This window comes from Mustelus asterias, chromosome 16 (assembly GCF_964213995.1).
Source record: "Mustelus asterias chromosome 16, sMusAst1.hap1.1, whole genome shotgun sequence".
NCBI lineage: Eukaryota > Metazoa > Chordata > Chondrichthyes > Carcharhiniformes > Triakidae > Mustelus > Mustelus asterias.
This window is the reverse complement of record NC_135816.1, coordinates 35,860,327-35,877,112: the sequence shown is the minus strand read 5'-3', so window position 1 is coordinate 35,877,112 and position 16,786 is coordinate 35,860,327. Positions and strand designations below refer to the sequence as shown.

Below are 16,786 nucleotides of genomic sequence, written 5' to 3'. Positions count from 1 at the left end.
AAAGGATGCTTTCTATGGTGCATTTATAAAAATTGGGTCATAGCGGACATGCTGAATTTCCTTAGGTCTTGAGAAAGTAGAGGCTTTGGTGGACTTTCTTAACTATAGTGTAAGCGTGTAGGGACCAGCACAGGTTGTTGGTGATCTGGATACCTAGAAACTTGAAGCTCTCGACCATTTCCACTTTGTAGCCATTGATGTAGACAGGGGCATGTCCTACACTACGCTTCCTGATTATATGACTATCTGCTTCATTTTACTGACACTGAGGGAGAGATTATTGTCGTCACACCATTTCACCAGATTCTCCATCTCTTTCGTGTACTCATCATTGTTTAAGATCTGACCCACTATGGTGGCGTTGGATCAGCGGAATTGAAGTCAGATTATCTAACTGAATAAAAGCAGCTCTGTAGAAGGGTCATATGGACTCAAAACATTAACTCTGTTTCTCATTAAGATAAAAGCAAAATGCTGTGGATACTGGAATCTGAAAATGCTGGAAAATCTCAGCAGGTCTGACAGCATCTGTGGAGAGAACAGAGCCAACATTTTGAGTCTGGATGACCCTTTGTCAAAGCTCAGAAACTCGAGGATGAAATGTTACAGCCTTTCACGCTAGTGGCATGTTTCCATCCCGCTGCCATGAAGGGAGATGTGGCTGAGCATCAAATTCTCCGACTTCGTTGCAGCAGGAGTGTGGCGTGAATGGCCGGTAAGATTGCACCATCTGTTTCTCTCCCCACTGATGCTGCCGTACCTGCTGAGTTTATGCAGCATTTTCTGTTTTGAATGAACTAACTGAATATTGGAGTGGGCTGGATGATATACCCTGAGCGGCACGCACAGCGGCACAGTGGTTAGCACAGCTGCCTCACAGCACCGGGGACCCCGTGTTCAATTCCAGCCTTGAGTGTGTGTGTGTGGAGTTTGCACATTCTCCCCATGTCTGCGCGGGGTTCCCTCCGGGTGCTCCAGTTTCCTCCCACAGTCCAAAGATGCGGAGGTTAGGTGCATTGGCCATGCTAAATTTCCTACCCTTTAGTGTCAGGGGGGGACTAGCAGAGGGTAAAGTTACGGGGATAGGGCATGGGTGGAATTGTTGTTGGTGATGGGCCGAATGGGCCTCCTTCTGCACTGTGGGCATCCTATGATTCAAAAGTGGTGCGCCTCCCGACAGTGCAAAAATGGCTACGGCTTGAAATATCTCACTTGGGAGGTCAAATGTGTTTTGAAATGTACGCACCACGAACCTGACCTGTCAAGACCCGAAGATTGCATGGTCAACACCCTTTCGCAACGCGTGTGGAAAAAAAAATGTGGCTGCCCTGCCGTTTAAGATTTGGACGCGAGCGCCAACTGCCTTTAAATCTGCACGAGCGCGACCCCCCCCCCCCGCGCCCGCGGGCCAACTGACAGGAATACGGTGCAACCTAACTTGCGGTACGGAACCGCCATGTCTGATTGGTCCGTTTCCCCGACTGGTCGCTCCGTCCGTCAATCGTAACCATAGTAATCAGGCTTGGTTGGTCGGGCTGACGGAAGCGCGAGCGGAACCTTCATGAAGTTTCTCTCAGTGGGGCAGCGATGACCATCACCATCATAATGTGAAGCGATCGGAAGCGGGCGGCCGACCGAGTCTAACCCCACAGCACCGCAGCCTGGATTCAGCGGGGCGGCTCCGAGGGAGAAACCAGAAGTTAGCAGCAGTCCAGAGCTGAAGAGAGAGAGAAACAAATAAACACAACCGGGGAGAGGGAGGGAGAAACAGCCACACACACACTCCAAAGTGGTGTCTTGTACACACCAGGGGCAGGGAGAAAGAGCCACAGGCTGATATCAGAGTGTGGTTAGAGGCAGAGACTCACCTGAGATAGAGAGGGAGAGCCGCAGATTTCTGCACTGGTGGGGAGACACACACACACAGGGAGAGAAAGCCAGATACATAAGGGAGCGATAGTCAGAGAGTGGCACCGACTCAGCCCCAAGGAAGGACACAGCGAGAGAAGGGATAAACTGTGCAAGGGAATCCAGGACAGAGCGAGAACTGCTGTCCCGGGGATTAGACGCAGGGTCAGGACTCAGTGGGACACCGCTTAATCGATTTGCGAAAGTCATTTGTCAGTGCAACAATTCAAGTTGAAAGGTGGCCAGGACGGACTGCGTGTGTGCTTCGGATTCTGGTACCTTTCCACTCCTGGCTATTAGCCCTTTTCTTGTTGATAACCATGGGCCTACCGGCACTGGAGTTCAGTGATTGCTACCTGGACAGCCCACAATTCCGGGACAGAATCAAGTCTCATGAAGCAGAGCTGGAAAAAACAAACAAGTTCATTAAGGATCTGATTAAAGATGGAAAAGCACTGATTCAGGCAATGAAAAGTAAGTTTTTGTAAACAGTTGATTATTTATGTAATCGTTGGCATGAAACGTGGCCATTCTGAAGATTGTCTTTGCTGAAAAACAATTTGAAGAGCCTCTGTAAATTGCTGTTATAGAATCTTGTAATAGTGAACAGGCTTATAGTAAACCAGGATGCTGGCTAACAAGGTGTCTCTTGATAGTGGTCTCTGTTAAAAGTCGCTCCATTCACAAGTTTACAATGCTGTAAAATATTGCTCTCCTTGTTTTCCTCAGATACTTCAGATTTAATCAGGGTAATAACAGCTCATTTCAATCACTTGATGGTGGGGATTGATGGAACATTATTCTTGAACAATTTAAGAATTATAAGATCACAGCTAGCTTACATAACTATTTTGGAACTAGCAGCTTCTTCAATTGCTAGTTGATATAAAATTATAGAATGGTTACAGCACAGAAGGAGGTCATGCTATGATTCATTTGACCCATTGTGTTCCTGCTGGTTCTCTGCGAGAGTAATCCAGCTGGCCCCACTCCCCTGAAAACCTCTTCAGATAATTATCCAATTCCCTTTTGAAAGCTGTGATTGAATCTGCCTTCAGCACACATTCCGGCAGTGCATTCCAAATCTTATCCTCTCGTTAAGTAAAAAAAAACAATTTTTTTTCTCAAGTCACCTCTGGTTCTATTGCCAATCACTAAATCAATGTCCTCTGGTTCTCGATCCTTCTGCCAATGGAAATAGTTTGTCACAACGCTAGTGACTTTTGAGCATTTCTATGAAATCTTGTTTCAATCTTAAGTTCTTTTGAGAGAACAGTCACTACTTTGTCAATCTGTCCACATAACTGAAGTCCCCAGAACCATTATCATAAATCTTTTCTGTGCCTTATCTAATGCCTTTACATCCTTCTTAAAGTGTAGTATCCAGAATTGTACAATATTTCAGTTGATGCTAAACCATTGTTTTTTAAAGATCATCATAACTTTCTTGCTTCTGCCCTCTATGCCACTATTTATGAAGCCCAGGATCCTATGTGCTTTAACCACTTTCTCAACCTGCCTTGCCACCTCCATCAATTTGTGCACATTTACCTCCAGGCCCCTCTGCTCTGCCACACTCTTTAAAATTGTATCCTTTATTGTATATTGCCTTTCCTCATTCTTACTATCAAATATATCACTTCACATTTCTCTGCATCAAGTGCCATCTTCCATGTGTCCACCCATTACACCTGCCTGTCTATGTCCTCTTGAAGTCTATCATTATCCTTCTCATAGTTCATAATACTTTCAGGTTTAGTCACCTGAAGAATTTGAAATTGTGCCCTGCACACCCAAGTCTAGATCATTAATATAGATTAAGAAAAGAATGAACCTTGTACTGACCCATTCACCGCTACACTTTTTTATTACTCAGTCAACTTCCTTTTTATGCTGCTATTGTCCTTTTTATGCCGTGGGCAACAACTTTGCTGACAAGTCGGTTATGTGGCATTTTACCAAACACCTTTTGGAAGCCTATGTACATCACATCAACCACATTACCCTCTCTGTTACTTTATCAAAAAACTTTGTTAAAAAATTAGTTAAACACAATTTGCATTCAACAGATGTGTTTGTTTTCCTTAATTTGTCCAAATGACTGTTAGTTTTGTCTCGGATAATTGTTTTTAAAAGCGTTCCCACCACCCAGGTTAAATTGACTGGCCTGTAATTGCTAGGCTTAACTTTTTAAAAAACCTTTTTTTAGCAGTGTTCAGACTTAATTCTGTACAATACTCCTTGTGTCAGAAAATGTTTCTATCATATTATGTAGCTTTTGTTAGTAGAAGACATTTGGCCTCCTTTCATCAACGTTGGAATTTAATTTGCATGTTCAGCATTTTATATGATTCTGTAGTTAGTTAATTTCAAATTATTCCACAAAATCCAACTGAAAGCATTGATAAATCAGCAAGAAAATAACACCACAACACTGTGTGAAGTGCAACTTATCTCTTGTCAAGATGAAGTTGGCGTGATGTCGTCTAACACAAGTTAATTTTTTTTTGCAGATGTAGTAAAATTATCAGTGCTTACAATAAAAACTTCTAATGCAATCACAGTTATCACAATTTATCCACATTAGGTTGGGTTTCATTTGATAAGTGTAACAATTATGTTCAAGTTTATGGTAAAGCCTTGGCAAGATGTCAATATTTAGTGTATTGCGGCTGATAGCTGACAGCATGAAGGTTGTCAAATGTTCCTTTTGAGTATCATACTTGCTCTCTCAATTAATTTGGTTCACCTGTTGTGTCAGAAACAAAGCATTGCCTCATGTCTTTTCCCAACAAACTAAGCTTGCGTGCAATTGTATTTAAACTGTACTTTGGCCTTGTCCTCAGAAAAACCATTGCATTGTTACAGTGTACTTCACTTTCACTTTCTCCACTTGCAATTAAATTAAATTAAAATAATCTAACCTTTCTTAAACTTTGTAACTTTTAACTCCTGCAAATTCACATTTTCCAAAGATCTTCTTGAGCCTTTTGATCACCTGTGAAAGCTTTTTGACACCTTCGTAAACTTTCAGAATTTTTTTTGAAGCAAACAATATCTGACCTTAACTATAATCTATTATTCTTAAATTCCTTAACTTGAATTATCTGTTAATTTGAATCAATATCATTCATAAATGCCTTCTGATTTAAAATTGTACAACTGGATATACATTTTTTTCAAAGTAAAAACCAACTTTGAATTAGCAAAATTATAATATTTTCCAAATTGCCATTTCCAATGAACTGATGAATTTTAAAAAAATTTTAAAATTATATTTTTAAAGTTAAAAAGCTAATGCTTAGAGTGGACCCGCTGAACTTTAATCCATTCCTTGCTTGCTCCAAAAACCAAATTCAAATTCCAATTGAGTCCAATTCACGTTCCCACAAGAGAGAAAAACAAGATCCAAGCTGACAAGATAAGACAATGCACCCATCTTGGGCTTGATCTGATGTTTGATCTTAGCCAAAAGGCTGAGAAGCTGATGGATTAACCTTAGCAAGATGATAGTTAAGAAAGTTATACTGATAAGGTCAGAATGCTGTGCAGTCAGCCATCGGTTTTCTGTATCACTTGAAGGTCGGTGTTTGGATGGCTGCATCTACTTTCTCATGGACAACAGCCATTCCTTCCGAACATTGAAGTCACTTGAGGAAGTGAACTCTTCGGCTGGACTACAGTTTCTCTATACAAACAAATCAAACAGTTTAATTCTCCCGAATAATACTGCAGATTAGCATTACTCCTTTATAACCGTTATGTATTAACAGGACACATTAACTCCATCTTTAAATGAAGATTTAATTTTTTTAAAGTTGAACAACCTGCAGATTTTGGACATGCTTCAAATGTGTGAAGCCCAGAGTTAAGCTTGGTTCTTTTCGTTGCCACAAGAAAAGTTTCGGCAGACATAAATGAACTTTGCAGCAACAGTTACATTTATCACTCTAAAAGCAGGGTTAATGAGTTTCTATAGAGTTGCTGAGAATGTTTCACTTCTCAGATATGTTTACAACTTTGAAGTCCCTTTTTTAATGGAGTTGTATGTTACAGATGGTCAGTGTGCTTTAGGTTTCCATGTATGATGCAGGTTTTCTGGTCATTATCATATTGCTGCTTATGGAAGTTTGCAGAAAATTGGTGCCACGCTTCCTGCATTATAACAGTGACTGCAATTAAAAGACAAGTATTTAATTGCACTTTGAGACGTCTGGTGATTGTGAAAAGTAAATATAAATGCAAGTTTTTATTTAATGGATGCTACCTTTCTTTTTTGATGTGTGTTACTGAGCAAGTGGAAACATGAAGGCTAAAAACTTCTAAGTGCGCTTCAGGGAGTGTCTGCAGATGGTGTGTGCTGTTAACTATAAAAATAACTGCACTTTACACAGAGCTGATAGTTTGAGTCCTGGTGTTGCAAAGATATCAAAATAAGCTTGTTTCTGGGTGTAACTGGTTAGTTGTTATGGCCATGTTGATTTCTTGTCATTTCAGTCCTAGATAACAGTACTAGTTTCTGCAACAAAATCAGTAAGTATTTTAGAGCTAGGAGAATTTTCATGAGCAGCAACAAAAAACTTGCAGTAAATACCAGGGTTTAAATATTCTTTGATAGTGCTATTTATTCTCATAAGTGGCCTAACAAATCGGCATGTGGGGAATGCCTATATTGCCCAACATTGAACTACAAGGCAGTCTAACTCAAGAGGTACTATTTCATCTGACCTGAACTGAATATTAGTGTCAGCCGCACATGTACTGCTTCAATTAATTTGAAGGCGGATTGAAGAAAAATCTTAAGACCATAGAAACCCTACAGTGCAGAAGGAGGCCATTCAGCCCATCGAGTCTGTACCGACAACAATCCCACTCAGACCCTATCCCCGTAACCACAGGTGTTTATTCTGCTAATCCCCCTAACCTATACATCTTGGGACACTAAGGGGCAATTTAGGATGGCCAATCGACCTTACCCGCACATCTTTGAACTGTGGTAGGAAACCGGAGCACCCGAAGGAAACCCATGCAGACACGGGGAGAATGTGCAAACTCTACACAGACAGTTAACTCAGGCTGGAATTGAACCTAGTCCCCGGCGCTGTGAGGCAACAGTGCTAACCACTGTGCCACTCTCTGGAGGCCAGGTCTGAATTGTTTGTGACAGATGTGACCAGATTCACACAAAATAAAAACACACTTCTCCTACCTACATCAATGGATCATCTTACATGACTGTTAGCTACCCTTGAGCATGCTAAGTAGTTGAACCTGGTCAGAGCCTGCCCTTTGCATTTAAAGTCTGGCTAACTTAACAAAATTCGCTGGACCTGACTGGTTGCCGATATCTTATTTTGTTTAGATGCTTTGTGTTCACACAGGGCATCAGAGTTTAACAAATACTGAGATAAGCTAATGAACTGTTTATTATTTCATTACAAACTGAGAACAGGTGGAGCATTACACACTTTTAATAAATGTGTAATAGTCTCCAGCAGTTCTTGATTTAAAAAAAAAATCCCATTTTCAAACCCCACATGGCTTAGGTTCTCCCTATCTCTGCAATTTTGTACAATTCCCCCATTTCCATTGTGCTGCCACTGGTGACTGCTTTAGCCCCAAGCTCTGGAAGTTGTCCTCAATCATCTCTGTCTCTGTATCTCTCTCTCCTTCCTTTAAGACGCTTCTTAAAACCCACCTCTTTTGTCAAGCTTTTTGTCACCTGTTCTAATACTTTGTTTTTTTGGCTTGGTGTAAATTTTTGTGAAGAGTCGTGGAACGTTTAAATATATTACAGGTGTTATATAAATTCAGGTTGTTGTTAACATATGACATTATGGGTCTAACTTTGAATTGGCTAGATTTACCTTTTAAAAAGTTCAATGTGGCCGTATTAATTTATCTTTTTACTGGGAGAGATAGTGCATGATACAGAACTTCCCATTCTTTACCATTTTTCATTTGGGCTGAAAAAGGTGGCTGTAATGGGAAAATGGAAATGTCAGTGATGCTGTAGAGGATACGCATCTCAGCTTGGACTGGCATTAATTTTTGGAACAGTTTAGAGAGAGCAGCACTCTTTGTTGTGTGATACTAGACCTGTGAGTGCTTGATGCTGATTGTGATTAACTGATAAAAGTAGAAAAGTGATATCCTTCGATGGGCACAAAATTTGACCCAGAGATATAAACAGTGCATGCTGTGTTTTCACTGGAGCTGGCAGCGGCTCCAAGGAACAGCGGCACTGGTGATGGCACTTTCCCGACTGTCAAGATTCCAAGATGGTGAATGAGAGCAGCTTTGGTTTGTTTGTTGTATCTGTTATGGTTATTTGTTATTTGTCTGGTTTTAAACAAATCCAGCTCACTACTATTTTGTATTTTATTGTTTTTAGTGATTAAATGAATTGTATTGTTGTGTAGTTCCAATTGCTGCAATGTTAGCCTCTTGACCAGGTTGTTATTGTAAATGAGAATTGACTTATCTGGCTAAATATAGGTTAAATAAATAAAATTTTCTGACACTGACCAGTGAAAGATGCAAGTGGTTTGGTTGTTGATGCAACCAACATGATAAAGGAACATGCTTATCTGACAAAACAGTTTTAGCAACTTGGTTATTCAAGCGACTGCAGCAAAACTCCAGATTATTGTGCAGTGCACCATCTGAGACCAATCCTTCAGTAACTATGTCACTCCCTCTAAATTTATTCTCCAGAATCATAACCAAACCTTCGTAGCTCTCTTCTTTCTTTCAAAACCTTATGAAAACTTAATTTGTAACTACACTGCTCCCTGAAGCCCACTACCCCAGCCTATTGATTTCTTTCACTTTTTTGCTTCACCTCCGCCTCTCTATCTCGTACTTTAAACTGTTTGCCTTTGTGAGGATTGTTATGCAAGTTAAGTTCTTGATGGCACATGTATGATTGGTTTTCACAACATATTTAAATAATCTCAAGAGCTCTACCACTTGCACTCAAATAGTAATTTTTCATTTGAGTGTTGATCACTTTGCAATTTTCATTTGAAAAATCAACTTTATTTTCTTTCTGTTCTAAAGTGACAATGGATGCCAAAATCAAGTGTAGTTTTAAGTGAAGTGTTGTTGGAGGGCCAAAGGAGGAAACATTAGATCACAGTACATAGATGTAATTCACTGTCCATTTTAAAACAAGTTTTGCAATTTTCTTAGTAGAATGCTTAGATTTTATAGTTATTGTTAAATCGTATGAAACATGATTTTGAGAAGGATAAAATTGATGTTAGTTGGAGCTAAATGTTGTCTGAGCTGGAAAATATCAAATAGAGATGCTACATTACCATCGGTGGAAGGATGCACTTGCAGTATATGTTTATATAGACAATTTCTATTATAAATGTTGAAGTAGGAGTTTATAGTGAAAAATTCACAAGAGGAAGAATGGTTTTGATAACAGAAGTATCTGTTTTAATTTTTATATAATGTGTATTTAGTTAAAAAATGCAAGAAATGTGCTTGTGCTTCACGTATCTTTCAGAATGCTAAAGAGAAGCTAGTTCTTCAAAACTGAAATGCTCCAGCACAGGCAACATCCTGGTAAATCTCCTCTGCATCCTTTCTAATGTAATCACATCCTTCCTACAGTGTGGTGATCAGAATTGCACATAGTAGTCCAGCTGTGGCCTAACGAGCATTTTATACAGCTCCATCATAACCTCCCTGCTCTATGCCTTGGCTAATAAAGGCAAGTATTCCACATGCCTTCTTAACTACCCTATCTACCTGTCCTGCAGCTTTCAGGGATCTTTGGACATGGACCCCAAGGTCCCTCTGGTATTCTGTACTTCCAAGCATCTTACTGTTCATTGTGTATTCCCTTGCCTTGTTAGTCCACCCAAAATGCGTCTCCTCATCCTTTTCAGAATTAAATTCCACAGCATCAATTTTCATGTCATCTGCAAACCTACTGATTATACCTCCCACATTTGCCTCTAGATCATTAATGCATGTTGAATTTCCAGTATGATCTATAGTTTTCTTTCAGTTGAAGGGAGATATGACAACAGCAGTGTACTGTTGAATGTTCTTCAATTGTGTTGTCCATTATCAGTGCAGTTCAAATTGATTCTACTCATACTGAGTGCTTTGATCATCCTGAGCATTGTGTGGGCAGAAAAACCTGTCATTTTCATGAAACAGGTTCAATTTATGGTTGTTTCTCCCTGGAAAGTGATATATATTTATCTGAAATTCTGTTGAAATGTCTATCAAATCCATGTAAATCAGTAAGTGGCTTTTGTAATAAGCAGTTGCAAATATGTAAAGTTTGTGGGACTAAGGCCAGGAATTTTGCTTCCAAGACGGTGCAGGGAGTTGGAAAAATTCCTGGTTCGGTGCACCTGCCTTGGAAGAAATGGCCTTGAATGGAAGGATTTTCATTCTGTGGGTGCAGGTGCGTGTAGGAGTCAGTACCACACCCCCAGAAACATTTGGAATCAACCACAAGGGATGCCAAGTACTAAGGTGACTGTTTAAAAGCTCACCTTGGTGCTCTGGGACTTGGTTCCTGTTGTAATGAAAGTAGTTAGGCCCTTTAGCCCACACGTCACCGCACCCCCTCCTCCCAACCACTCCATGGCCCCCCCATTCCCTCCATGCTAATCTATGTCCCTCTCCACCCACCCACATAGCCTCTAAAGTCCCTTTGCCAACTTAATGCCAACTCATGCCAACTCAGGCCTCTAAAGTATTTTGCCCTTTCACCCTCCCTGTCAACTCCCCCAGTATTCGCTATGGGCAGACCGCAAAGGTTATGCTGAGATGAAATAAAATCAAGTTCTAAGTTTTTATTATAGACTTCACTGTATTAAAATAATCTTCTCATTGATAAAGGTCCATTCAAACATATGAATTCCTTCAAGTACTTAATTCAGTTGGGGGATCGATAGCTCAGTTGGCTAAACAGCTGGTTTGTAATGCGGAACAATGGCAACAATGCGGATTCAATTCCTGTACCAGCTGAGGTTATTCATGAAGGCCCACCTTCTCAACGTTGCCCCTTGCCTGAAGTGTGGTGATTCTTAGGTTAAATATGGTCATCTGGGACTATGGTGACTTTACTTGAACTTAATCCAGTGTTGGACAACCTTAGGCAGTTAGTGACTGGGTAGCATGATTGGCCCTCCTTCTTCGCAGTGGGTAGCAAGGTTGAAATTGGCAATGTGCACTAACCACAACCCCATGAATAAAATTAAATACATTTAATACACACCAAATATTTCATAATGAGTTGCAGAAAATGCTAAATCATTCTTCTATTAATAGAACTGTCATCATCTTCAAATGGGAGAAATATTTACGCTCACTTGTATATTACAATTTACTGTGCTTGTCAAAGCTGGTACCAGCTACAGCTAAATATTATACATTTCTTAATTACACATATATGCTTTAGGTATTTATTTTACTTATTCATATTTACTTACCTTTATTTTTTTGATACACCTTTACTACTGTTGTTACAAAAACTATGAAGAAAACTTTACAGTTACCAATATATTGTAAAAATGTTTAAAGATAAATGAGGAAAACAAATAAAATACTCCCCCATCAATTGCTCCACTCTCAGCCTTGTCTTTCCCATGTCTTTGTATCTCACCAGGCTCCACTTTCAGCCTCGCACTTTCCCGCACCCTTTTGCCACCAGACTCTGCTGTCACTCTTGCTCTTTCTCACGTTCTTTTGTCCTCTTGGCTCCATGCTCTCTCTCAAACTCTGCACTCACTCTATCAACAAAACATCTCGCGGGACACAGTTGGAACCCTGATGGGCTGCATATAGGCTGCCCACCACTGACTTAACTCCCCCATAAAAACAAACATTTGTATTCATCGCTCCACATCAAAGAGAGCTCATCCTTTAATAACCTGCGTGAGCTGTCAAACTGTGGGCTTACAGGCCTCCCACCGTGATAACTATAGGTCATGGAAGCAGTTAAGTAGTAATAAAGCTATAATGATAACCCTCAGGCTTATACCATCAAATAGCTACTGAAATTGTAAGTACTGACTTTTTTTTCAACTCGGAGACAGAGCAGGCTGTTTTATTTTGAAATATAAAGAGCAGGTATTTGCATCACTTGAGAGCTTGACAGTTCCACAGACCTTATCCACTTTTATGCACATTCACATCTTAAAAATCCTAAACCACACACTAGGGGAAATGAACCTTGCTCCAGTAAAAATGGGCTGTTTGAACTCCGCATAGAGTTCAGTTAGCCCTGATGGGTTTAGGTTTCTCCCATGTGTGAATGACACCTGCTCCCCCATCCCCACAGCAAAAATAGGATTTGTTGGAAATGGGGATGGGATTTCTGAATCTGGCATCCAGGTGCCATTTTGGCTATTTGGCTAAGGTATGCAGTTTCCACTATTCTGTGAAAATCTAGGATTCAATCTGTGTGTTAATCTCTTCAGGAGGGAAGCTGCTCCACTCATGCACTGTCATTTTTCAGAGTAGATTGGTGTTAAGCTTAGTGTGTGCATCAGTCAGTTATAAAAATACCTGTTTAAAATTAGAACATTGGTAATAGAAATGAAATGGATATTTGATTCAGGTACAGAAATAACCACCATGTGCAGAGATGTCAAAAATACTTTCATATGGAGAATCCCCCACTCACTTGGATGAGAAGCACAGTGTGTTCAGACTGCAGTAGATTCATTACAGGTTTCAAGAATAGCATGTATTATGAAATAGTTGTATTTTATTAAATTGGAATTCATAATGTGGTGCTAGTATCATTTTGGTTGCCATGTCTACCCACTTTTTTTAAAAGATCAAATTTTTAAGATTACTGGACAATTGGTGAACAGAGTGACTCGTGCATTTAAGTAGCCATAATGATTTCTCACTTAATGATTGCTCTTTGATTACCTGTGGAAAATGTGCTAGTTAATCATTTCAAAAACAACTCCAACAAATTTCAGAATGATTATAAGTCTCATGTAAGATTGGTTGTGACAAAAAGCAGATTATTACAGTGTACCAGTACAGAATTTTGAAGGCAAGCCAGAGTTTTAGGATTGATATCTCTTAAAATAATGCTGCTAGGTACAATATTTATAAGCCATCCTTCAAGGGGGGAAAATCATTTTGAATATGTCTCCCCTTGTTACTTATGCAAAGCTTCAGTTAGAATTGAAGTCAGATCCTTTTCCAACTGGCTTTGCCTTGATTAACATATGGTATTAGCTGAATCCAAGACCACCTTAGATTCTGGAAGATTATCTTTGGTGATTGCCGAAAAAAGGAAACTGGAGCATTCAACAGTTTCAGAATATGTAATTGTTTTTCTAATCAAACATCCCATAATACTTGCTGCTGGTGAGTTCCATTCTGCAGTGTGCAGAAAAAGAAAAGCTTTCAATTGTATCTGACCTCTTACATAAGAAACTGATTTTTTGTTTCTTTTCAACATGCCTTTGGCCAAAATTGTGTATTGGAGAACCAGAGGATTAGTCCAGTAATACTGTGTACTATCACTCTTGCAACAATGTTAGACTGTGTCTATTTTGTTCAACATAAATATTTGTATTTAAAAACAAACATGTTTGATCTGAAATTTAAAGCAGCAATTTAATTTTGCAAATCTAGTGAATTCCATTCTTGCAAGTTTGATAACCTCCAATTTGATTAACGTGTTGTCAGACACCTATTATTCTGTGCACATATAATTAAAAATAATAATGTATTACATCTATTATAAACTACTCTTTGTAAATATTTAACATCTGTGGTGTTCTGCTAGTTGCAATGTGGGAAGAATTCATTTTGTTAGACACAGATTTATTGTCCAGATTTATCACTTGGATTCCCTGTGCAAATTTTCAGGTGAAAATCTTTCTGCAGTCAGCTTCATTACTGGGTAGTATATCCTTCCATAATTTGGGAAGTTGTGTTAGAATGCTAGTTTTCTTTTCTAATGCTCCCTTATGAATTGGAGTTTTGAAACAAGGGGTGTGTTTTCCTTAGTTTGCCAATGTTATTAGAACAGTTGGCGTGAGATTAAAGTGCACTTCTCTACCTTATACTCGTGCCAACATTTTGTTAATGAATGAAGGATAAAATGTTAGCAAGAATTCTGCCTTTAGCCAATAGAATCCTACGGTTTAATTGAAATTATTGATGCTTAAAAAGAAACAAGCTCCTTTCTTCTCCTCCATGTCTTCCCACTGACAGAAGCAGGATTTCTTTTGTATTGTACTGCCCTGTGTGATCATGTAAGTTATGCAATTAACCAATGCGATTCTCCTGTCTGAACTCTGGGAAAATCAGTGTTCCCTGCTTGCATTAGCAGTGCCTGTCAGGTGGGATTCACCCACCTTCATCATTTGAATATATGCATGCCGCAAAACAAGCTGGCCAGCCTGGCTTTACAGTCAAGGCGCAATTTTGAAAGGGCACCCAATGTCAGTGTTCAGAGACAGCCTCCCCCCACCACAAGACACTCTGAGCTGGAGTTTCCTCAGGCCCCCTTAAGGCCTTGCCCCCTGACACCCTGCAGCTCTTTCAATGTTAAAAAGAGATCTCCCCAGTGAATCTGACAGCCTGCTGTCAATCAAAGCCCTTCAAAGAGGTTTCAAAGCAGCTGGGCCTTATGAGAAACAGCAAGGGGATCTTCCTGGTAAAACCGACAGGTTCTTTCTTTAAGAGCACTTTAAAAAGGTTATTTAACACCTGTTGCTCATGCCATTAACCAGGGCCAATCCCTATTGTGGAACAGCATTGATGAGATTTTGAAGGCTTCCGGGTGTGCTGGGGCATGATTTTTAATGTAACCAGGCCACTTCAAAGATTTTAAAGGACAGAGACAGTAATAAGTATCCCTACCTGAACAGTATCTGAAATCACCATCCTGAGAGTGAAACCACTTTTTCCAGAGCAACATAGACAAGTGCAGCCACTAGACCACTATCCCAGGGGTCCATCTCTTACCACCCCCCATCACAGCCCTCCAAGCCCAGGTCCCTTGAGGGATTCCCTCCCTGCAACCTGTCAGCAGCAGAAGGAAACAGGAGCACAGTTGGAAGCTGCAGTTCCCCCTCACACCCACCATTCCTCCTCCCTAGAGCCCATGGCATCAGGTCCATGCTTTTGTGGACCAGGATTAATTGGCACCCATGGGACTTCCAGCTCTGGGGATTGGCTGGGGGGAGGGGGAGGGAGGGTGGGGAGGGAAAGCAGGAGCCTGTGGAATTGGGCTTTAAGCCTGCTATTGACATTAAAATGAATTTAAATGACCTGTAATCAGGTTCTTGCCCGCAATGGGCGAGAACCTGATTTCCATGGCAGTAGCTGGGGGGCTGAACACCCAGCAGGAATCCTTATTTGGCTCTATCGTAAGATTCAATGGGCCATTGAGATTCCTGGCTGTGGCTGTAGACCTGGAGAATCCTGACCAACATCTTGTTCACTGAAGTAGATTGTATTTTCTGTTTAAAATAAAGCAATATGTAGTTTTGTGATGTATGTTTTTTTTTAACAAAGCATTACATTTTAAGCTCAGACTTTTGCAGGACTGAAATGTTTAAAGCTTATTTCTGTTGGGTGGAGAGAATATAGCAAAATTGATGACACTCAATACCGTGTTGTATGGATATGAAAATGTTCAAACTAATACAAATGTAGAAGTTTGCTACAGTGGCAGTCTTTTCTCAGCAACTCAAAACCAGAGTATATCTTTGGCTTTTAGAAGGAATGGATAATGTGACTTTTGACCTTGCTTTAGTAACAAATAAGACATATTACAAATTCATTTTCTGTTCTGAGCGAACTTTTTTCTTGTGTATCACTCTGTCAGACAGATGTTGTTCAGTTCAGTGGTATTACAGGGCTATTTTCTTCTCTTCAAAGCCAATTATAATAGCTCACCACTATCCTGGCTGAGATCAGCGAACTCCACGCAGGCAAGTGGTTAAGCCTGAGACCTTTACGATGAGCATAGCTCATTGGCACATTATGTGGTTTGTCTACCAACTTGAACCATTGGGAGAGCTTTGTGTGATCGTATTTTTTAAATGCAGGTTGCATCTGAAACTTTGACGTTCGGGTAAGGCTCAAAATATTAATGGTTAAATGAGTAAAATCAAATATTGTTTGTGATATAAAAGCAGCTTAGCTGTCTATATTGTGCCATTGCCCCAGGTCCAGATTAAGAGTGGATTTAAACGTATTTCTTATGTGCATTAAACTTACTAATTGGCAAAAAACATTATGTTAGTGCCAAATTCTTTATATTTGATGTAAATTGGAAACAGTTTAAGTGGAATTAAGTATTTTGTGGGAATATGTCAGGAGTTGACTTGTGTGAATACTTTGGCTTTCAAACTGATTACTTGGTGAGGATTTGATCTCCTGAAACAATTGGTTATGCAGAATCCCATGCCTAGCGTACTAATGCTCTTGTTAAAATGCAGAGCATTTCTTAGTCCTTGACAAAACACACCTTCATTGTAACGCTGTCAAGTGCTGTTGGTTTCTGATGCTGTGGATTCTGTCTGCTTGTCTGAGTAAAATTAGTTAGCATTAGGCATATTATATTGTTTTGCGAGAGTGAGATGCATAATGAAATTGACCTTTGGTTTTACTGTTCAGGTTTCCACTCAATTCTTTCTGTCAAGGCTGCACAAATTAATATATTATAATTTTTCAGCTATTACAAGAATATGTTTACATTCAATAATTTTAGAGAAATGTTGGGCTGTTAATTCAATCATACCCCAAAATTGCTTGTGTGGCTTCACTTTAACAAATATTTTACAACAGTGATGATTGCATAGAACTAGCCTTTGTAAATCTGCCATGCACCCCCAAAATCACTTTTGCCTTTTTCACA

General features: G+C 39.9%; 1 protein-coding gene across 3 annotated transcripts in view; it reads left to right on the top strand.

The window, feature by feature from the left end:
* The first annotated feature begins 1,330 nt into the window (after nucleotides 1–1,330).
* Nucleotides 1,331–16,786, top strand: part of LOC144505094 (rho GTPase-activating protein 26-like) — a 184,253-nt gene continuing 168,797 nt past the window's right edge. For all 3 annotated transcript variants that reach the window (XR_013499764.1, XM_078230905.1, XM_078230903.1), the window contains exon 1: nucleotides 1,331–2,382. Coding sequence is in view for 2 of the 3 variants with exons in the window: in XM_078230905.1 (XP_078087031.1) it covers nucleotides 2,229–2,382 (154 nt within the window). In the remaining variant the exon portion in view is untranslated. The remainder of the gene's footprint in view (nucleotides 2,383–16,786) is intronic.